Genomic DNA, 23,278 nt, shown 5'->3' with positions numbered 1-23,278 from the left:
CTGCAAAAGCCAGCATGTATGACATATGGTCAGCCTCTACATCTGTGAAGGTACTACTAATACTGAACAACACAAGGCTTTACTTACTATAGCAACACAAAAAACTCACAATGGCAACAAGGATATCAGTTAATGGAAAGAAGAGACAGGGTCACCACATGGCCCAGCTTCTTAGTTCTTGAAGGCCCTCTTTAAAAACAAACTGACAAAGCTCAACAGAAAAGTGTTTGATGTTTGCGGTTAACCAAAAACCGAAATGGGCATCATGGATTGATTAAGCGTCTTCGTGTTCATGTATTCCCGTGCGTGCACGTATGTGCGCGTACATATCCATATCCCAGTCCTTCCAGTTGCAAGTTCTTGTCACAACAGCAGGTAAATTACCACGAGCAACAGAGCACTCAAGGATTACCCTCTTATAGGATTAGCATTCGCTACCTGTATGCGCGTTTGTGCACGTGCGTATGTGCCGATCTCGTATTTCGTGGCTGCGGTTTCGATTGTGTGCTTTTCTCTACACACATGTACTGTACGTGTGAGTCAGATAAAAAGAAAAGAGAAAGTTTGACTTTGACTCCTAAGCCGCTTTGTTGATGCATAATTCATCTCTCCACAAGCTGCACCTTAAAGCCTTTGAAACTATCTTAGCTACTTCAACTGCGACTAAAACAAACCACAAACAATCTCGCTTTTTTTTTTTTTTTTTTTTTTTTTGTTGTTTTTTTTTTTGTTTGTTTCTTTGCTCATCGTATGTACTTACACCAAACAGAAGCTGTTATTGCTAAAAGCAAGCTGAACTTAAAGGAATCGCACCCGCCAGCGCTCATTTCCTTTAACCTCATCTGTGTGGCTGTGGTTGAAATTTCCATTAAGCAATCACAGTTGGAATTAACAACTGTTTTGGTAGTTATTTTCCTGATTATCTGAATCAGTGTTTCGACAAACAGACGCTACAGCTTTGTGTTTCTCATGTGTGACAACTTCTATTTCTATTGCAGCTGGACTGACTTTACTATCTTGAGTTCACATAGTAGCATTTACAACCTTGATCTCTGGTCCTGGTGGGTGGGGGCGGTGATGTTGGCAAGCAGATTTGAGCTTTTCCTTCTCTCTGTGTGTTTCTAGACCCCAACATACTGAATATCTGTGCGCTGAGCTGCAGGCCAAGGTGCTCCAGTGCTACAAGGAAAATCCACAGGAGACTCTCCACTGCTCCAGCCTGGCCAAACAATACATGACCTGTGTCCATCAAGCAAAGAAGGTAGGGCACACAAGTCATCTTTGTCAGCTTTAGTATCTTTTGCATGTAATATTTATTCGAAGGTTTGCTTAATTCGGCGTATTAGAGTGCAGTTTGTGTTGCTCTAAGTAGTTTCTCTTATCATTCATTCCCCTCAAATTTCCTTTGAGAGATGTACCAACGTCCCTTTTTTAAAGCTGTGATTTTCAAAGTTGTTGCTGTTTGGGGTTTTTTCCTGGCTTGCCAGAAGAAAAAACGAAGAAAAAAAAAGTTCCTTGCACACAAAAAAACGACAATAAAAAAGGATCCAAGTTGAGTTTTAGCAAAATAAAGGTCAGAGCGTTACCATCAACAAACTCTTGTTTATTTCCCTTTATTCCATATTTGGAGCGAGGGACACATAAGGACATATTTTTAAAGCCTTCTTCCCCCCGTGAAGACGAGAGAGAAGGCTGGCTTGAATGAGTCAGACCTAGAAGGAGTTTGACAGCCAGACTGACAGTGGAACAAAAGGGTGCAGAGACAAAGAATCCCTTCAGTACCTACACAGAATCAGTTAACGTAGAGAATCGCCATCTACGTGTTTGTTACTTTGACACTTCGAGTAGAAAGTTAAATCAATACAACGTGCTCATTGAGCGGATTTATAAGTCACCAGGCGTGCACTGTGTTTGGGGACTTTCTGATAGGAAGATTACACCATTATTAGTGTATTAAAATCAGTTTTGGCATTCAGTGCTTTGAAATGCATTCTGTTTTCTGCAGATGCTTTTGCAAATAGTGTTCACACCCTATGCTTATCTACAAAGTGCTTATTTTAGCCAATTTCTCCATCAAAAAAACAATAATGAATGGGCCAATTTGCACATTATTATCATGACAAAATGCACTGATACGGCTCCAAAGTAGATAAAAGCCACAAAACAACAATTGGTGAATTTGGCAGTTTAAACAGTTGATAAAAGCAAAGCAAAGGCTCACAATAAAAGCAATCAGTCTTTTTAAACTGGTTCAAAAGATCAGCTTGCTATTGGGATGTTGCTCTTTGAGGAAATACAGTGCGTTTGAGTTTGTATATTAGACCAGTGTTTGTATGCATGTGCTATATAAATTCTCATAGGAAGTGTTTGTTTTTTAAAGAATAGACGGTACTGCACAATAAAGCCAAACAGTTTTGTTTTTTTTTTTCTTTGAAGCAGGCCGAGTTTTAATTCATATCCAATTAGGCAGATCTTTGACTGTTAATGGAAAATGAAGGAGAAAACACTACGGAGGCTGAAAGAGGGCAGCTTAAAGGGCAAATAAATGAAAGGGAAAGATCCAGTCTATATAAAACACATCAGCACTGTGCCCATACCTTTATACTGTTTTATATTGAAGAGAAATAATAAGTTCCTAACTTTCATCTTGGTAGAAAGAGGATGGATTTGACTGATGTAGATAAACACAACATAGTTCTTTTTGTCCTAAATATATTTTTAGATCTCTGAATTTGCCACTATTGGCCACGTTTTTGAGTCACTTTATACTATATCCCAGATTTAATTTTATGCTAGGGTCCTGCTCTTTTATTTCAGTTTTTTGCTTTCTTACTTGAAAAACCAGTTTCGAATCAGGACATTTTATCACTGACATCTTCTCTGTCTAACCTTTCTTTATAGGGATAATCTAACAGATTAAATCTTTCTTTTAAAGAGTAACCTGTACTACTCGTTTGAAGATGCTGGGCTTTTCAGTTTGACCTTTAAGACTTTTGAGATTTCTATCCCAAGCTGACGCGTAAAAAGCCATATAAATGTTTCTGGATTTAAACTAGAAATATGGAAACCTAAAAGATTCCATATGTAAGCGTGGCCTTAAACTATCTCCATCTAATATTTTGTCATGTATTAGGATATCCTTTTTTCCTTCCCGCTTCCCTTATCCACCCATCTTCTGTATTATCTGTTCATCCGTGGATCTTTTCCTGGTGCTGTTGTGATTGATCCCCCCTTTTTCTTTTAGTCACCATCCTCCATGGTTGCCATATTAAAGCTTTTTTCGCTGAACACATTGTCACATTAACCGGTGTTTAGCTCTGTTCTGCACTGCTGCCCGTGGAGCTCTCTTACATCTTATTCAGGTCTGACTATGTATGTTTGCCTCATCCTAAACCCACCCCTGGGGAGACACTTTGCATATTTCATACATGGGGGAAAAAATCACTAATTTGGCTAATACGGCAAGTAAACTTTAGCAAGTAATTACACATTGCATTAGGGTTACTAGCAGGGAGGGAGCACTGATAATGGACAGATGGCGCCAGTGAAAGTAGTAGTAGTAATGAATCCAGGAGACAGGTTTCAAACAAAGATTTTATGTGAGGGACCAGTGCATGCGTGCTAGTTATTCTAGTGGAGGTAATAGTTACTGTACTCTGTGTTTCTTTATTCAGCTTTAGCTTTAAATGGCTGTGAGACAGTTTGCAGCCAAAAGTATAACCTAATTAAAATGTAACACAACATCCATCATTTTCTTTACTACTTATCCAAATCAGAGTTTCAGGATTTGAGGGGGGCTGGAGCCCATCTCAGCCACCATAAGGCAAGAGGCCGGACACACCCTGGCCAGATTACCAATCCACTGCACAGAGACACACAACAACACATGCTACATTCACATGTGTTTAGTTTAGAATCACCAGTGAACTTAATGCGCATGCCTTTGGACTGTTTGAGGTAGCAGGAGTACCTGGAGTGAAAAGTGCAAGACTGTATAAACTCTGTATGGAAAAAGGCCCTGGTCGACCCTTATACTGTGACATCATGCACAAATTTATCAATATATTCGCCCATCATTAATACATTTCCCATAAAGCTCCAGTAGGCGGAAAAGTTCCCCTCCCTCTACCTGTTTGTTCCAAAACTTCCCCAACAAGATGAGCACAGGTATGTGGAAGTGCTTCATATAAGTGCAGACTTTTGGCTACACATGGGATTCAAACCAGTCTCCCTTTGCATAGCCTACTGTAAAACCTGAAAGCAAAGTGATCTGTTTTATAAATTACGAAAAAGAAGCATTCCTTACACTGCAGGTACTTAGCTTAGGATCCTCAGATTTTTGTTTATTGTTCTTTAAGATTAAACTAATCCTAAAATATCCCTCAGTGCAAACAGAGAATGTTAATATCGAATCTGATATAATTTAATTTGTCAGTCTATGTTCACACTTCTAAACTGTTAAAACAATAAAACTCAAGTTTCACTTAGTTCTGGAATCTGGAGTGCAGATTGAGTGTAATGTGCACGTGAAAAGTAATTTTAAAATTGTCTTTTGATCTGTTCAGGAAGCTATCCGTTTTATAGAACTTGGTGTTTTCTGAGTTTTTATGGAGCTATTTAGTAATGCTGGGTTAGACTACGTTTGGAATGATGCCCAAATGAAGTATAAAAGAGAGGGTAGATGAGTAGACCTCCCAGCAGAGCCCCTTGATCAGTCAGCCTTAATGAAAAGAAATAAGTGGGTTCTCCCAAGACCCCTCTGGACATGCAGACAGCTGTCCGGTCTGCTTGTCTGTAAATGGATCTGACAGGGCCAGCAGCTTGGCAGAGCAGAGCACTTGGACGAGCGTTTCACCAGCAAAAGGTTCAGCACTTGCTCCAGGTGGAAAAGGGTCAACAGGGACCAATATGCACTGCAGATTTAGTCATTAGAGAGAGCACTGCATCATATTTCATTATGAAATATAATGTTCTATAGACCCTGGAGAAAATATTTTGTTATGGTTGAGACTGTTAATAATAGAGCTAGTGCCTGTGCTTGCTCCTGTTGTTGTAAAGGGAAACTGATGTTTTTTACTTTTAAAAAATCAGAATAGGACATGTTTTAGAAAATTCTATTTATTGCTGTCAGGAAATACTTGAAAAAGACTGTCACAAGAAAATCTCCAATTTTCAACCAGCTTTTACATAATGTGTGATTTCTAAATTGGATACATCATTTGGGAAATGTCTCAAATCTGTTATCCTTCATAATTTTGTCATTTTAAAAAAGCTGTTTTTCTCCTTGAGTGAATGACTGATACATCATATTTTTGAGATGTTGGTTTACAGAGATTTTTGTTTGAATTAACGAGCAGAGTAAACTGGCTTTCATAGCCTGATAAAATAGAAATTAAAAAAAGACATGCAACATTTGGATGCAGTGATTTTTTTTTTGTTCTCTGCGGTGCAACAACAACACGACTGCTCAATAGGCAGCAAAGCTTTTAGCCTGGTGAAAACCTCCAAACAGCTTAAAGGCTCTGTTCTTTTGTTATCTGCATTTGCTTGTAAGGATTTTCAGAAGCAGACACATTCTTCCCTATGATTAAAGGGAGAAAGCTGTATTTTTCTGACAAATTAATCGTTGTCTGAAGTGGATACCTTATGGTTCACACATCATCGTTTTCTCTCTTTTGGCTCTTTCTGTACGTGAAGCATGACAGCTGTTGAATAGCACGTGTCTGCCTAAAAGCTAAATCTTAGTTATTTTTGTTGTCCACCAGACACTCGTGTAAGCAAAGTTCACATTTGTGTACATCAGCAGTAGGCTCATACGATTTAGTGGTCAATCCTGTCAATTCCACAGAGCCGAGAGTGACTCATATGACTTTCCAAGAGTTTGTTCATGTAGACGCTGCCATATATTTCTGTTACTCTCAATCGGAGTGTCTATGCTCGCCAATCAATCTGCCAATAAAACCAGCGGCTTGCTTATCTGTCTTTTCTGCCAGAGTCTTGATCTGAACATCACTAGAGTATCTATCTCAATTTTTTCTGTCTCTCACTTGAAGTCCACCCAACTCACTATCTGCAGCGGCACAGCCTTCCTTATATGTCACTCAGAGGTTCTTTTATGTTTTATGATTCATGCATGGATGCACACACATACACATTTTTCACACATTCTACCCTCTGCCATCTATTAAAGACAGTTGGTTCAGGATATGGCCTTTCACCTCCTCTCTGCTATCACTCCCCTGTCAGTGTCTCAGCTCGGGCCATTGTCATGCATATGGAAACCCACTGAGTGAGTGTATGTGTGAGGAGTACAGGGTAAATGTCAGCTCACCAAGGCCCTACGTTATCATGAAGCTCTGAGCATTTTGTCTGTCTTTCGTGTGACGTTAGGCTCCGTCTCATATTTTGTCATTACTGTATATAGACATTTTCATTGCAAAATTTCTATATTCTAAGCATCTGTGTGTGTTTGCATGAGCACAAGCCCACCGAATAGTCTGAGAATTTTTGGTTTTCATGATCTAGTCTCGTATTCAACCTCCTTCAGAGGAAAACCAAACACAGCCATCCTCAAAGTCATATTCAGGAACAAACATTTGTCAACCCACCACTTACAATAATTGTCACCCCTCCTCTTCTGCAGTACTCCAAGGTTTCAGTGCCAACTAGTGCAGAATGCTAATGCTATTGTTGCCCTATTTAATACAGTCAGCCTGGGCTAACAATATCATATCACCACACTTTCTGTTGCATCTCACATACTTAACCCACTTGAACCTGCTGGTCTTCAGTCCGTGGATTTTTTGTCTGCTCTGATGTGTTGATATGAATGAGCAGGCCCTGGTCTCCAAGGCTAGAAAACTCTCCATCCAGCACCAATTCAAAGATAATCTCTATTCATAACAGCGAGCCTGAAAACACATGAACATGGTTCACATACAATAAACATGCCTCCTGCACATTTGGGCAGGTGTAACATAATAAAATGCAGAGTTTGGTATAGTGCACAATAGCTGCTAGCTTAGACAACAAAGGTCCCACAAACCTGTCATAATTATTATTCTCTGTGTGGTTACAAAGTTGCTTTGAACAGGGCATGGTTGTTGGCGCCAGATGTGTATAACCATTTCTAGGTTTTACAGAGAATGGTCTGGAAAAAGAGAAAATATCCAGCGTGTAGCAGTTCTCTGGGTAACAATTGGGACAGGCTCACCGAAATTGGACGACAGAAGATTGGGAAAGCGTTGCCTGGTCTGATGAGACTCGATTTCCTGAGATTCAGACGGAAGGGTCAGAATATGGCATAAACAACATAAAAGCTCGGCTCCATCTTGCCTTTTAAGAACAGTTCAGGCTGCTATTGGTGCTGGTGGAGAGGGGGACATTTCATTGGCACACTGTGGACCCATTAGCACAGCTCGAACATTGTTTAAATGCCACAGTCTATTTGAGTGTTGCTGCAAACCATTTCCACCCCTTTATGACTACAGTGTGCTTGTATTGTAATGAATGTCTGTGAAGGTTCTCAGTCATCCAGGTCATCGTAGTCAAAGGAGCTTGCAAAGAAAAGCGTCTGGACTTCTTTAAGTTTACTTGAAGACGTTTCACCTCTCATCCGAGAAGCTTCTTCAGTTCTAAGGTCAAATGGTGGAGAGTCCCAGATATAAACCTAGTGGGAGTATCCCCCCACAGAGGGACAAAAGGACCCCCTGATGATCTTCTAATCGCCTGAGCCAAGGTGTGAAACTGGGTGTGGGTCCCAATCAGCCAGAGTTTCGGGTGTGTTCATTGTGAAACCTGGCCCCACCTTATCATGCGAATTCCTGAGGTCAGATGGCCCAGGATGTGAGTGGGCGTTAAGGCGTCTGGGAAGGGATCTCAAAACTGGATTATAGATGGCAGAGAGTTGGTGTCGTAAACCCCCGCCTCTGTTCAAAGATGGTCGCTCACAGTGGACATAGATGGCTTCTTTCACTCCTCTTTCAAACCATCTGTCCTCTCTGTCCAAAATGTGAACATTGGCATCCTCGAAAGAGTGTCCTTTATCCTTAAGATGCAGATGGACTGCTGAGTCTTGTCCTGTGGAGGTGGCTCTTCTGTGTTGTGCCATGCGCTTGTGAAGTGGCTGTTTGGTCTCTCCAATGTAGAGGTCTGGGCATTCCTCACTGCACTGTACACCACACTACACCACATTGTTAAGTCTGTGTTTTGGCGTTTTGTCTTTCGGGTGAACCAGTTTTTGTCTGAGCGTGTTGCTGGGTCTGAAATGCACCGGGATGTCATGCTTGGAGAAAACTCTCCTAAGTTTTTCTGATACACCGGCTACATAGGGGATGACAATGTTGTTGCGTCTGTCCTTCTTATCCTCCCTCGTTGGTGTCTGGTCTTCTTTTCTGTGCCTCTTTGCTGACTTTAAGAACGCCCATTTAGGATAGCCGCACGTTTTGAGTGCTTCCTTTACATGTGTGTGTTCCTTCTTTTTTCCTTCAGGCTTAGAGGGAACATGTTCTGCCCGGTGGTGTAGGGTCCTAATTACTCCAAGTTTGTGTTCCAAAGGGTGATGGGAGTCAAAATTATCACAGACAGAAGCAGAGCAAATCAGGATGAAAGTCTCAGCCACGCTCTCCAGTGCCAAAGTCCCTCCATCCAACCTCACAATACAGGAAAAGAAGGCCGTCGCTTCCCTGAGCAAAGACCACAACATCACTGTTTTACCAGCTGATAAGGGAAGATGCACCGTGGTCCTAAACACTACAGATTACCATACAAAGATCACTACTCTCCTCCGTGACAACAATACCTACGAAGCCTTAAAGCGAGACCCCACAAGCAGCTACAAAAAGAAAGTTATAGTTTGCCTTCAAGACTTTGAAAAGGACAAAATTATTGACCGCCTTACATATCACCGCCTTTACCCAGGGGATGCCATACCCTGCATCTACGGACTTCCTAAAATCCACAAGGAAGCTGTCCCACTCAGACCCATAGTCAGTAGCATAAACTCAGCCACTTATAACATTGCTAAACACCTTGCTACCATCCTTGCTCCTCTTGTGGGGAACACCCCACACCACATCAAGAACTCCACCGACTTCACCGACAAGGTCCAGAAACTTACCCTGGATCCAGATGAAACCATGGTGTCCTTTGATGTAGTCTCTCTCTTCACTTGCATACCCACCACGGAGGCCGTGGAAACTGTCAGAAAACGACTACAAGAAGACAGCTCCTTGGAGGACAGGACCAACTTCACACCCGATCAGATTTGCACACTGTTAGACCTCTGCCTCACCACTACATATTTCAAATACAACGAAGGCTTTTACAGACAAAAACATGGCTGTGCCATGGGCTCCCCCGTGTCACCTATTGTAGCCAACCTTTACATGGAGGAAGTGGAAAGGAAGGCTCTTGGCTCTTTCAAAGGAAGAGTACCCAGCCACTGGTACAGATATGTGGACGACACCTGGGTCAAAATCAAGACACAAGAAGTGGAATCCTTCACTGCGCACATTAACGCTGTGGATAAAAACATCAAGTTCACCAGGGAAGACACAAAGGACAACTGTTTGCCTTTCCTGGACTGCGCTGTGCACATTGAAGAGAACGGCAAACTCAACATCGAAGTTTACCGGAAGCCCACACACACGGACCAGTACCTCCTCTTTGACTCCCATCACCCTTTGGAACACAAACTTGGAGTAATTAGGACCCTACACCACCGGGCAGAACATGTTCCCTCTAAGCCTGAAGGAAAAAAGAAGGAACACACACATGTAAAGGAAGCACTCAAAACGTGCGGCTATCCTAAATGGGCGTTCTTAAAGTCAGCAAAGAGGCACAGAAAAGAAGACCAGACACCAGCGAGGGAGGATAAGAAGGACAGACGCAACAACATTGTCATCCCCTATGTAGCCGGTGTATCAGAAAAACTTAGGAGAGTTTTCTCCAAGCATGACATCCCGGTGCATTTCAGACCCAGCAACACGCTCAGACAAAAACTGGTTCACCCGAAAGACAAAACGCCAAAACACAGACTTAACAATGTGGTGTATGCTGTACAGTGCAGCGAGGAATGCCCAGACCTCTACATTGGAGAGACCAAACAGCCACTTCACAAGCGCATGGCACAACACAGAAGAGCCACCTCCACAGGACAAGACTCAGCAGTCCATCTGCATCTTAAGGATAAAGGACACTCTTTCGAGGATGCCAATGTTCACATTTTGGACAGAGAGGACAGATGGTTTGAAAGAGGAGTGAAAGAAGCCATCTATGTCCACTGTGAGCGACCATCTTTGAACAGAGGCGGGGGTTTACGACACCAACTCTCTGCCATCTATAATCCAGTTTTGAGATCCCTTCCCAGACGCCTTAACGCCCACTCACATCCTGGGCCATCTGACCTCAGGAATTCGCATGATAAGGTGGGGCCAGGTTTCACAATGAACACACCCGAAACTCTGGCTGATTGGGACCCACACCCAGTTTCACACCTTGGCTCAGGCGATTAGAAGATCATCAGGGGGTCCTTTTGTCCCTCTGTGGGGGGATACTCCCACTAGGTTTATATCTGGGACTCTCCACCATTTGACCTTAGAACTGAAGAAGCTTCTCGGATGAGAGGTGAAACGTCTTCAAGTAAACTTAAAGAAGTCCAGACGCTTTTCTTTGCAAGCTCCTTTGACTAATTGTAATGAATGCTTTTAGCTGGAGAGCACACCTTGTCTCAAAGCTAGGATCATTTCAAACTGGTTTCCTGAACATGACAATGAGTTTACTATACCACAGTTATATGTGTGACCAGATCTTAAACTAATAGAGCACCTCTGGGATGTGGTGGAATGGGAAATTTGTATTATGCATGTGTTCCTCACAAATGTGCAGCAGCTATGTGAAGCTATCATATCAATATGGACCAAAATCTTTAACCAGTGTTCCCAGCATCTTGTTGAATCTATGCCACGATTAAGGCAGTTCCGAAAGCAGAAGTGGAAGCAACCCAGTAAGAAGGTGTACCTGATAAAATATGCGGTGACTGTATACGGATGTGTGCAAGTCTCCACTTGTAAATAATATTTTAGCATAATTTTTTTAATTGTTTGTTTTCTCCATGCCTTTTTCTGTTGGCAGTTAGAAGTTAGACTTGGCACATCATTATGGGGGAGATTTACATTATTAGTTGATTTGCCTTGTGTCAGCAAATAAGATTAACAAAGAGAAAACTATTCTCACACCAAGCCAGTTGGAATGCTTCACAAGCTTCCAGCTGGCTTCAAAAAGATATTAGTAATATAATAACATGACGATGATGCAGTGCAGGATGTTGTATGTTTGCATGTTTATTTGCATCTCTTATCAGATTTGTCATCTGAGTGCTTATTTGTGTAGCATATTTGTGCATCTGTGTAGCACAATCCCTCCCGTTTCCAAACATTTTAGTTGACGTTTCCACACATGCCACTTTGAACCACAAATTCACTTACTTCAAGTAGCTGTCCATTTCTAAATGTAGTGCCAGCAGCATCTTAAGTACCTCTCAAGACTACATTCAGCGTAGACCTCCATTGCTAGGGAAAAGAACAGGATGGCTCTAGCGCTGGCGCGCTCCCTCGTATTTCACCTGCAGGTAATTCTGGCAAGAAGAAAATCTCTTTCAGAGATGTTCGGGTCGCAATGATGAAGTTGTCTGTTTGGGGGTTTTGTGTGTGTTTTTCAGCTAAAAACAACAACAACAACAAAAAGATAAGAACGTGGATGAGTGTTTGAGATGGAAGAGAAAGGTGCCCGTCACCAGGGCAATGGATGGAGACTGATGAAAGAAAAGAAGCTGGTAGAGGAAGAGGCTTACACATGGTTGTCAGTGAGAAAGGGTTCATTGAAAACTGTAAGAGAGCGATACAGAAGGAAAGAGTGGATGATAGACAAAATGTAGATAGGACGACTCTGTCAGTGGAAGGAATGGAAGGGTTGAAGTAGGGAAAAGGAAAAGAGGAGGAAGCTGTGTCAGAGTGAGGAAAAAGCATAAAGATGGTAAAATTAAAAGCACACAAGGAAATAGTAGTGTGGACATGCAGACACACTCGTATATAGACCCAGTCAGTTCTTTATACTGTATTATCCCTGTTATTAATATCATTTTTATAGAGTCCTAGTTTTGCTCTTACATTGATTATAGCTCCTGCTTGCTTGTGAGAACACATTCATGTAATTTTGTGTGTGTGTGTGTGTGTGTGTGTGTGTGTGTGTGTGTGTGTGTCACATTCTCATTCACACAGGCACATATTTCTGTCTTTTTATGACTGTCTTTCTCTTTCACCCTTTTACCTCCTTCCATTCCATCTCTCCTTCACATCCATCATCTCCAAGGCGACCGCCCCATGAACGCACAGGCCACATAAAGATTAGCTGGTCTCTCTCGTGTCCCTCCCCTATATCCCCTCCACTCCCACCTACCCACCCCACCATGTGCCTGTCTCTCAAGCCTATAGAAACACTCCATCAGCATCCAGCCAAACATGTCTTCCATGCTGCTACACTCCACGGACCGCAATCACCAACATGCCATCGATCCTTGCCCCCCCCCCACCCCTTTGCCAGGTTTCAGCTGCCACGTGTCTTATTTCATTTGGCTAAAAATAAGGTGTCAGTGTAAATTGTGACAAAAGAGACTTGCTATGTGAGGACTGAGGAGCTCTTTAATTTCAGAGTGTGACTACCATTATCAACTTAAATAATCCTCTATCTAATGTTTGCAGTCATTAATCAGAATCAAAGATACTGGATAATAAAATGCTGTTCCAAAGGAATGTTGACATGTTTGGTTTAGAAACTATTTTTCTGCATAACAGTGAAAAAGAAATCATCAAATTAATTCAAAGTGTCAGGGAGTTTGTTTCTTTAACAACTATAAACCAAAATAAAGATTGAGAGAGAACCTTTTAGTGATTCTGTACCCGTGAAGTTCACCTTGAAACTTTGATTATTTGCTAAGAGTGGAAATCTGTGAAGCTTTCAGTGATCATGATGCAGAACTGATCAAAGTTCATCATTTACCAACAATATCATAGTTATGATATTGGTGTCTTATCAATACTTCTCAAGGCGTTCATTTATGAAGCACCCTGATTGGATTTGGGACTCTTTTGCTTGGCTCCCAGCTTAAAGTGTGCCACATTTGCCTCACTGGTTAATATAACCCACAACAGAAACTCTAAAACTGGAAACACAACTCCAAAAGAGTCACACGGTTGTGTAAGTAAGCATTATTTGATAACCAATGTGCCGCCATATCATTTTAAAAGGCACAATGTAAGCATTGTTTTTGCAACTTGTTTCCGGTGCAACCCCGCCCACCACCAACAAAATAATTTAATGTTCTTACACATGTAACCAACCAGCTGACTAACTGCACTGGAGGCTTCCTGGATTGACTAATGGAGTGTGTGGTTGTCGTACTGACTGGGTAATGAGTGAATCGCTGTGTTTATAAAGCAGTCATAGCCACGTCCACTGTGAGTATCTGATTGACAGTTCTGCCTGGCAACTGTCTCTGTCCCTCCTGAGAGAGGGAGAGAACTGAGTGCTGTTAGCACTGAGCAGAGGAGACAGTTATTGATTTTCTGCTTGTCTATTATTTTTGTTTTTTGCAGAGAAGAAACAAGTGAGCGAGTGAGTGAGGCTCCTCTTCTGTGTGCTGCAGATGCTTACACGTGTGTCCACTGTCTCCATGTTGCCTATTAGCTTAAAACTGTGGAAGTGTGAACACGCGCACGGTGTGCACAGTGTTGCGTCTGTGCCTTTTTGACGTTCAAAGTTGATTCGCAGCCAACAAACGCAACGATCTACTCCTCAAACTGCTCGCTAATTGGACAGAAACTGGCAGGTGGAAGAAAACGTGCGTTTGTGTGACTGTATGTTGTCTCTGTCTTTGTGTGAATCCATGTTTTTGTGAATATTAAATCTAATTATGACAGACAGATTTACAGTGATGGTAAAGTCAACTTTAAACTTTCAGTGCTGGTGAGTAGAAAGCATAAAAGATAAAGATCAAGGCAAACCACAGCTCAGTCTCCAGATGTGAAGCTATAGTTTTCCAATCTAGCACAGATTCTTGAGGAATACATCCATAAGGCAACATTAAAACCTTTGTAAAGGGTAGGATTTTTTTTTTTCAGTATAGCTGCATTAGAATACATTAGCTCAGTGTACCTAATAAACCGGCAGCTGGTGTATGTCTAAAGCTCAGCACAGACCTTGAGCTAGAATATTTGGCTGCCCTTGCTGCCCACAGTTTTGTGCATGAAAAGCTTTTCCTGTCTTTAAATTATCCAAGTGAGGATGGCGGCAGTCCAAATTTAGACCTGGGGCACCAAATTGAACTGTGTGTACTGTGGGGGGTGCCAGGGGTCAGTTTGAAATTCAGGAACTACTTCATACACTATGCATTAGGCATAATGTTCCGTCACAGTGCTGTGTAAGAGTGTGGCAACACCAACACCCCTCTCGCCACGCGCGCGCGCACGCACACTGGTGTATGCATCAACTCCTGCTCGCATAAACAGCCACTTTCACACAAATAGTGAGTTTTTACGCACACATGCAGACACACACTGTCCCCCTTTATATCTCAGAACGTGAGTGGAACAGTAAAGCTAAATCCCCTTGTCACATTTGCCGCTCATCTCCAATTCAAAGGCACAGGCTGCGATGCCCTCGGATTCACTTGGCAAGTGAACAGCTAACCTGCCCGCCAGCATATCTGCCTGCCAGCCGAGCACAGGGGTAGTTAGCATGCCAACTAGCACACCCGGCAGCGTCAAGCTAATGCTTCACTAACCCTGTGTTGCCCCGCATCTCTTCCTGCAACTGTGTGTTTGGATGTGTATTTACGCTAGAGGAGTTCAGTGTAACCCCATAGTAAATTGGCTTTCCGAAAAAAAATTAGCTACAAGTGTAACTCTGTGTAAACATATAAAGACCGTACTTAATAATCTTATTTCAAGAGACTGCCAGGTCACTTGGAAAGTATTTTGATACAGAGTAAATCTCCAAGGCTGCTATTCTTCATCCCCCCATTTAATCTTTTCGCTGCTTGGTTCCAAAATGAGGTGTCCTCTAAATTATTAAACCATGAGACTGGTTCTTACTTGGCAACTATTAAGTACAGTAGCTGTGCTAATATCACAATATATTGTTCTGCTTTAGGCGATAATTCTTCTTGGGGTGGGATAAACGTCACCATCTGGTACTAAAAGTAAGAATCCAATAAGAAACCGCTCCAAACTGCATGCTACACCAAGAGAAAAATTTTATTTTGTGTGTGTGTGCTGCTGTGGAATGGTCTATATTAACAGGCACCAGGCAAATATGATCCAGTGCTCTTGATGACAGAATGAAAATGAGTAAAATCAGATAAAATACGATGACATCTTCAGCCTCTGCAGATTGTCTTCTGTTCAAGTGCCTGTTGCAGCTCTTGGGCTGCACAGCAAATCCCCCCCCAAAAAATCACCTGTTATGAGTGTGGCTAAAGTATGTCAAGTGTAGGTCTACTGTAGCAATAAACCACTTTAGACCTTCCCTGCAGTTACTCTGATTCACTGGATTAGAACCTAAGTGTGTGTGTGTGTGTGTGTGTGTGTGTGTGTGTGTGTGTGTGTGTGTGTGTCTGTTCTTGTCCAGCTAGCTTTGTAAAGACCAAAATGAGTTTTAGACTTTGGTGGCGAAGACATTTCTGGAACTGTGTTTGTCTTTAGATCTGTGTTTTGTCCTTACTCTTGTTTCCCATTTTTCTAAATGTAGTTTAGCAGCAGTGAAAGTAGCTACAGGCTAAACACGTTCCTGCAGAGGTCAGACCTTCTGCAGAAGCTTGTCTTAGCATTAGCCCGTTATCCCGAGGGCTGTTGACATCTCCAGTCCAGTGAAACAAAAAATAGGTTGCATTTTTGTTCTTTTCTTTTTTCTACACTGACGCCACAAAATGATCAATTTCACCCTCACAACTTTGGAACCATCATATTGAGAAAGTAAATATAGTTATATGTCTTCCACCACTTGGCAGCCACCTGAATGAATTTTGTTTACCTTTCGAAAGAAGGTTAAAAGCAGAATAAATAGTTTTCTTGTGTAATTGTAAAGCTCTGCTTACAAAATACAGATGTGTACTTTTTGTGCATCGTTGTGATGACGTGTTCTTGACACTATTTGGGATACGTTGACAAATCTAATTTAGTTTTAAAAATGGATTATTGTTTAAAGAAAATTCCATTCAAATCCATATCTCTGGGTAATCATTGATATTCTGTGTGCCAAAAGTTGTTAGCTGGAACTGTAATTTTCTGCGTTAAGTTGCAGATATTTTAAGATGTTTAGGTATTTAAATGTGGTACTGTTCTTTGTATATTGATCATGCATCATCAGGTTAGTTTGTTTATATTAGGGAATAGATTTCCCATGATGCATCCTGGCTTCTCTTACTTGTCTTTTGGATTCTAGCGAAGTAAATGTATTATTTGACAGTTGTTCTTCTTTTTCCACTCCCTTGTCATACCACCCCCCCCACCCCCCCACCCCCCCGTTTTCCAGAGCGCTCTGACGAATCATGGTTGAGAAAGTCAAGAAATGGAGGAGATCTGAAGAAAGAGTGCATGTCAAGTCTGTCCTGTTTTTGTTGTTTGTTTTTGCTTCCCTTTCTATCAATCCATCCATTAATTTAGCTATATCAATAAATAAATAAATAAAAATTCATCCTACTTGGCTTTTGAGTGTATTATCTTGACTTGTCACTCCAGAGTGTACGATGTGTTGATTTACGGTCACGTTGTGCCAGCACATTCCCGCTGTCTGTGAAATAAATCCCAGTGATCCAGTGGTGATGAAACTGCAGGTTTTGTATCGTGTGTGTGTGTGTTGTGGTGAATGGCTGTCTCTTGTCACAGCATGCTAATAATGGTTCCACTACTGGAAATGGGGTCGTGTGCACCCTTCTGACAATGCTGTGCAGGCCCAAGGGCTTATTGTGCACTGTGTGCATGGTTTCATTACGAGGGAGAAGCGAAAGCAGAGTGAAGGAAATGAGGGATAAATGAATTGGAGGACAGATGAATACTGAAGCATGCACCAATTAGTGTGTGTGTGTGTGTGTGTGTGTGTGTGTGTGTGTCTGCTGCATGTGCTTTATGTGCTTTTGCGCTGTACAGAACCTGTAAGTGTCATCACATATAGGTGAATGTGTACACATGAGCAACACACCGGACGGGGCATACATTGTCCCTGCTAGCTGTGTTTCCATGGTGACAGCAGGGGTTCGTGCTAGCAGCAAGGTGTGGAGGAACCTTCCAGATAACCCTGAAGGTCAGCACACAGAGCTACAACTCACAGCACTACTCTGTACTCACACACTTAACCCCCTCCCTTTGTGTGTGTGTGTGTGTGTGTGTGTGTGTGTGTGTGTGTGTGTCTGTGTGTCTATATATACGAGTGTGTGAAGGAGAAGGACTCTGTCAAGATGCATTTCCACTTATATATGGACATGGTTGGCCACCCTTGGAATGACAGAGGCTTGTTATCACACACATGCACTCACACATACACAGACATTGTACACACAATATGCACACATTCACACAGCAGAGACACATAGAATATTAATGGCCTTACAGTGTACCCACGCAACTCTTCCTGAACGTAAGAATGTATTCACACAAGTGGCAGTCGATGTGAATGTAGTGGAGTGCGTTTGTTAATGATATCTGTGAGGAGTGATCTATTGATCACAGTTTGGGTCCCATTCATCACCATCACAACATGATATCAGACAATACAGTGGATCGATCCATTGACTCTGCAAAGTGCAAAGTTGTATACTCTGAAAACACTGCCCACAACACACTAATGCTAATGAAGTGCCTTAAGTTAGCCAAATATCTTTAAGAGGGTAGCTGTTGACACATGCTTACCTGTATGACAGCAGGCGTGGCTCAGCTTCAGATGTGTTCTCACTACTAGGAATATTTAATTTGGTTTAAATCAGCGAGCGTGCAGAAGGAAAGACATTTACCTCCACTATTGTCACATACATGTGATCTGAATACCTTTTAATGTCTAACTGAATGCACAATGCATGTGTGAGAACAGCTTAGCCCTCAGTCACACGGGCTTGGGACTGGTCGTCAATCCGCTGGCAACCTTCAGGAGCTAGGAGAAAGTGTAAATTCTGTGAATGTTGTTGCAAAAAGAGTGCAGCAAAAACTTCTTTTTGATTTCTTTGGTCATTGGCACATCTCCACAGTCATCTGTAGCGTCCATGGAACACTTACTCTTCCAATTACTCTTCAAACTGTACTGAAATTTGAAAAAGTGTGATGCTAACTGGAAATACAGTGTAAAAAGTTTTGCCTTACTTTTACTTTGAGGCGAACATTCTCCATTTCCAGTTTGCGTTGCACTCTACAGTTTCACCGCTGCTTGACGAGTAGTTTTGGAAGTGTTGGCATACAAGCCAGCATCATCTGTGCAAATTACTGCCAACCTTTGCTACCTGCTAGTGACTAATCAGGCTAGAGACCTCCAGCAAACACTTGCCAACTGGTTGCAGAATACAGAAATTTCTTCAGCAAACAGTCATTACCGGGGTGTCACTGTCTGCTCTCAAGGTCTCTGTGACTCAGCTCTTTTATCTAGCTAGCTGTAAGAATGCTAACATTAACAAGTTGCTGTAGTGTAGTTTGGTAAAGCACTTGCATGCATAACACAAGCCGCACTCTGTCAAAACCCTTAAGCCTAACCTACAAAAATGTAGTAGCCCATAACTGACATATGGTCATTTGAATTGTGACAAAAGTGTTTCAGCACATACAGAGTGTGAGAATCTCACTGTCTACCCACAGGTAACTTCTTGTTGTTAGCATAGTGTTAGATATTTTTAGCTTTGATTTGGGGTGGGGGTTTTTTCACTAACACAGATTAACAGTGAAGCACCTCACACGAGTCAAGGGAGAGCCATCGACTGTTAGCCATTAACTGTTGCACGCTGTCTCTTTGCTCTGTTGCAGAAAGCTAGCATAGGACAGTGACAGCAAGTCAAATGATAAAGAAATGAAGTCCAGCATGGCCATCAGTTTTGTCTGTCACTGCCTCCGTCTACAAACTCCACTTCCTCAGTTGGGATTAGGTAGCTCTAACCCAACACACATGGCGCACATATTACCTATATTAAAGTCAGCACCATATTAGAGGTTTCAGCCAGTGACTCTCATATCCCTTCCTTCTCCCTGACATTTCTTTACAAATACCACCTTCTATTCACTCTGTTATTGCCTTCTTCCATTCAACAACTCTCTGATTAAACAAGCTCCTGAAAAGCCCAGGCACTGCTATCTGCCATTTGGCTTTTATTAGAAACCCACCCCCTTTAATTAAATTGGTTGAATTACAGAAATATCAGGGATATTTTGCCAATATATTGGATAAGAGAACACAATGGGTGAAAAATAATGGAAGAATGGGCTTTATGAGATGCTTTGAATGTGATTTGGTGATGAAATGAGATAAACACTATCTTGATAGTGCGGGGGATGTTTGTTTTGTTTTTTTAAGGAACTGGAGTTTGTACAATCTGAATAAGTCTCATTAAATTTATGTCACCGTTAAAACTCATTTTTAATGGGTTTTTTTTGTTCCCTCGAGACTGGATTTATTTTTCGCTGCCTCCACCTTCTCGAGCTCCATCTCAACCGCACACCCTCAGCACCGTGGCTTTCTTTTCCCGCCCTATTACAGTGGAAGACACGGGATTGAGGTTGCCGTGGAAACCAGCCGGGCTTTGATTGGGAGAGGCAGCTGCTCGGTGCAAGGTTAGAAGATGGCTACTCACGCCTTGCAGTGTGCCACTATTGATTTCCAGTCTTTACCAATTACCGGGCCCAGCTGAATACAACGAGTTCCAGAAAACGTGCATAAAGCAGAGGACGCTGTGTGTGTGTGTGTGTGTGTGTGTGTGCGTGCCGCCGAGGGTGGTGTTACTGTAATGCTCATTTTGCAGCCAGCATGCAGTAATTGTCTTGCTTTTTTCTTTTTTTCCACCCACTTAAGTGCATGTGTTTGTCTGAAAAGTGATCCTTTGAGCTGTTGCCACAGTTTTGACCTGTCAGACATCCCGTAGCTTTAGCTCGACACGTGCTTGACAGTCAGCCGCGGAGCCTAATGTTGTATGTTTTATCAGCTCTGCACCATCTCCTTTGTTCCGTTCTTGAAATGCTGTTTGTCGGCTGTTCTTTCTCATCCTGCTGAAGAGGTGTCAGGCTTTGACAAACTGCTGCCCTTTGAAAAGACTTAATGGGGATCAATTCAAGTAAAGTTAGACACTTAGAATTCACATGCAGTCAGATAAAAATGCTTTTTCATGCACACACATTCCCACACATGTAACTACTTCTTTCCATAGTTCACACAGTAGTAAAGTTATTTGCCCTACACTTCTCCCTCCCTCACTGTTCCCCCACTTCTCTGTTCTTCCGTCTTCGCTCGGCCAACTTGGCATTGCATGAGTGTGAATTCGACAGTGAGCCTAATTGGAGTGTGTGGCTGCATCAGTGACAGTCACCGTTCTGTTTCTGCGCACGCTCGCATGAGGTTCTTATGCTAATTTTAATAGTCTTTTATTAAACTGTGCGAATGTGAACTGGAACTGTCTGCTGGTGATTTTAATTAGACCCCCCACCAACAACCATATGCATAAACATGCAGCTCGGCGAAGCAGTGGAATGGATGGAACCTCAGCCTGGAGGGACGAAGAGGAGGAGAAAACAGGAATAGAGTAAGAGGTGAGTTACATTCAGCGTTATGCTTGCGATTCAGGAGATTTGTAAGGAGCCGCTGTGTTGTTACACTGTCACTTCACAGACGGGAGGCGGTTTGAACCTACTAGTCAGCTGGGGCCTTTCTGTGGGACTTGCATGTTTTCCCTGTGCCTGTGAGAATTTCCTTCCACAGGCAAAATGTAACAACTGAGCTAATTGTTGATTCTACATCAGCCACAGGTGGGGGTGTGGAGTGATTGACTGGTGTATTCAGTAATTTTAGATGTCATGATTCTCACACAAAAACAATAGGGTGAAAATACAGTGTCTTCAGTGACTTAGCCTTACGATCAGCAAGTCTACTGCCTGTAGGTGTCCATGTGTCCAGTCCATGTAGTGAAGCTGCAAAAGTTAGACACATTAAGAATCCAAGAAAATTGTAATCTTGTGAAACATGAAAGTAAGTGAAGCTGCGACAGGTAGAGACCATGTATAGGCGTGTGAAAAAGAGTTTTCACCAGACTCTGCAATGCTGTGGAAAACTCCCATAATGTTTTCATTGAAATTAAGAGACCAAGAAGCAGTCAGGTGCTGATGATCCAATACACGTGACTATTTATCGTCAGAAAGTGTGAGCGCCTCCATAAAACAGACGTTTTAGCAGTTTGCTGCTCTGGAGCATTCAGGTGTGTGCTAAAACAATACAGGGAGTGCAGAATTATTAGGCAAATGAGTATTTTGTCCACATCATCCTCTTCATGCATGTTGTCTTACTCCAAGCTGTATAGGCTCGAAAGCCTACTACCAATTAAGCATATTAGGTGATGTGCATCTCTGTAATGAGAAGGGGTGTGGTCTAATGACATCAACACCCTATATCAGGTGTGCATAATTATTAGGCAACGTCCTTTCCTTTGGCAAAATGGGTCAAAAGAAGGACTTGACAGGCTCAGAAAAGTCAAAAATAGTGAGATATCTTGCAGAGGGATGCAGCAGTCTCAAAATTGCAAAGCTTCTGAAGCGTGATCATCGAACAATCAAGCGTTTCATTCAAAATAGTCAACAGGGTCGCAAGAAGCGTGTGGAAAAACCAAGGCGCAAAATAACTGCCCATGAACTGAGAAAAGTCAAGCGTGCAGTTGCCAAGATGCCACTTGCCACCAGTTTGGCCATATTTCAGAGCTGCAACATCACTGGAGTGCCCAAAAGCACAAGGTGTGCAATACTCAGAGACATGGCCAAGGTAAGAAAGGCTGAAAGACGACCACCACTGAACAAGACACACAAGCTGAAACGTCAAGACTGGGCCAAGAAATATCTCAAGACTGGTTTTTCTAAGGTTTTATGGACTGATGAAATGAGAGTGAGTCTTGATGGGCCAGATGGATGGGCCCGTGGCTGGATTGGTAAAGGGCAGAGAGCTCCAGTCCGACTCAGACGCCAGCAAGGTGGAGGTGGAGTACTGGTTTGGGCTGGTATCATCAAAGATGAGCTTGTGGGGCCTTTTCGGGTTGAGGATGGAGTCAAGCTCAACTCCCAGTCCTACTGCCAGTTTCTGGAAGACACCTTCTTCAAGCAGTGGTACAGGAAGAAGTCTGCATCCTTCAAGAAAAACATGATTTTCATGCAGGACAATGCTCCATCACACGCGTCCAAGTACTCCACAGCGTGGCTGGCAAGAAAGGGTATAAAAGAAGTAAATCTAATGACATGGCCACCTTGTTCACCTGATCTGAACCCCATTGAGAACCTGTGGTCCATCATCAAATGTGAGATTTACAAGGAGGGAAAACAGTACACCTCTCTGAACAGTGTCTGGGAGGCTGTGGTTGCTGCTGCACGCAATGTTGATGGTGAACAGATCAAAACACTGACAGAATCCATGGATGGCAGGCTTTTGAGTGTCCTTGCAAAGAAAGGTGGCTATATTGGTCGCTGATTTGTTTTTGTTTTGTCTTTGAATGTCAGAAATGTATATTTGTGAATGTGGAGATGTTATATTGGTTTCACTGGTAAAAATAAATAATTGAAATGGGTATATATTTGTTTTTTGTTAAGTTGCCTAATAATTATGCACAGTAATAGTCACCTGCACACACAGATATCCCCCTAAAATAGCTAAAACTAAAAACAAACTAAAAACTACTTCCACAAACATTCAGCTTTGATATTAATGAGTTTTTTGGGTTTATTGAGAACATGGTTGTTGTTCAATAATAAAATTATTCCTCAAAAATACAACTTGCCTAATAATTCTGCACTCCCTGTATAACCGTTTTCCCAGGAGTGGACAACCCACCAGTGTCAGACCATGCAGTGTTCGGAGCAGTTACAAAAAAACAAAATCTATATGTTGGGTTAGCATGTTAAACGTCATAACAGCACCGTTAGAAATAGACTGACCGAATATCTCTTGTTTGGATGGGTTGACAGTTGAAAGTCTGCTGCCATGTTCATTTGAGAGAGAACAAAGCTTA

At 42.3% G+C, this 23,278-nt stretch overlaps 1 protein-coding gene across 3 annotated transcripts in view; it reads left to right on the top strand.

The window, feature by feature from the left end:
- Positions 1-16,754, top strand: part of chchd6b (coiled-coil-helix-coiled-coil-helix domain containing 6b) — a 56,145-nt gene extending 39,391 nt beyond the window's left edge. For 2 of the 3 annotated variants that reach the window (XM_084927955.1, XM_084927953.1), the window contains 2 exons: positions 1,126-1,261; positions 16,588-16,754. In XM_084927955.1, coding sequence (XP_084784081.1) covers positions 1,126-1,261; positions 16,588-16,611 — 160 coding nt within the window. In that variant the 3' untranslated portion in view covers positions 16,612-16,754. Of the gene's footprint in view, positions 1-1,125; positions 1,262-13,652; positions 13,672-16,587 lie in introns of all 3 variants that reach the window. The other variant, XM_084927954.1, reaches the window with a different exon arrangement.
- Positions 16,755-23,278: the final 6,524 nt, after the last annotated feature.

Source organism: Perissodus microlepis, chromosome 5, assembly GCF_051167445.1.
Source record: "Perissodus microlepis isolate ML-2025 ecotype Zambia chromosome 5, ASM5116744v1, whole genome shotgun sequence".
NCBI lineage: Eukaryota > Metazoa > Chordata > Actinopteri > Cichliformes > Cichlidae > Perissodus > Perissodus microlepis.
This window is presented reverse-complemented; position numbering and strand designations above follow the sequence as displayed.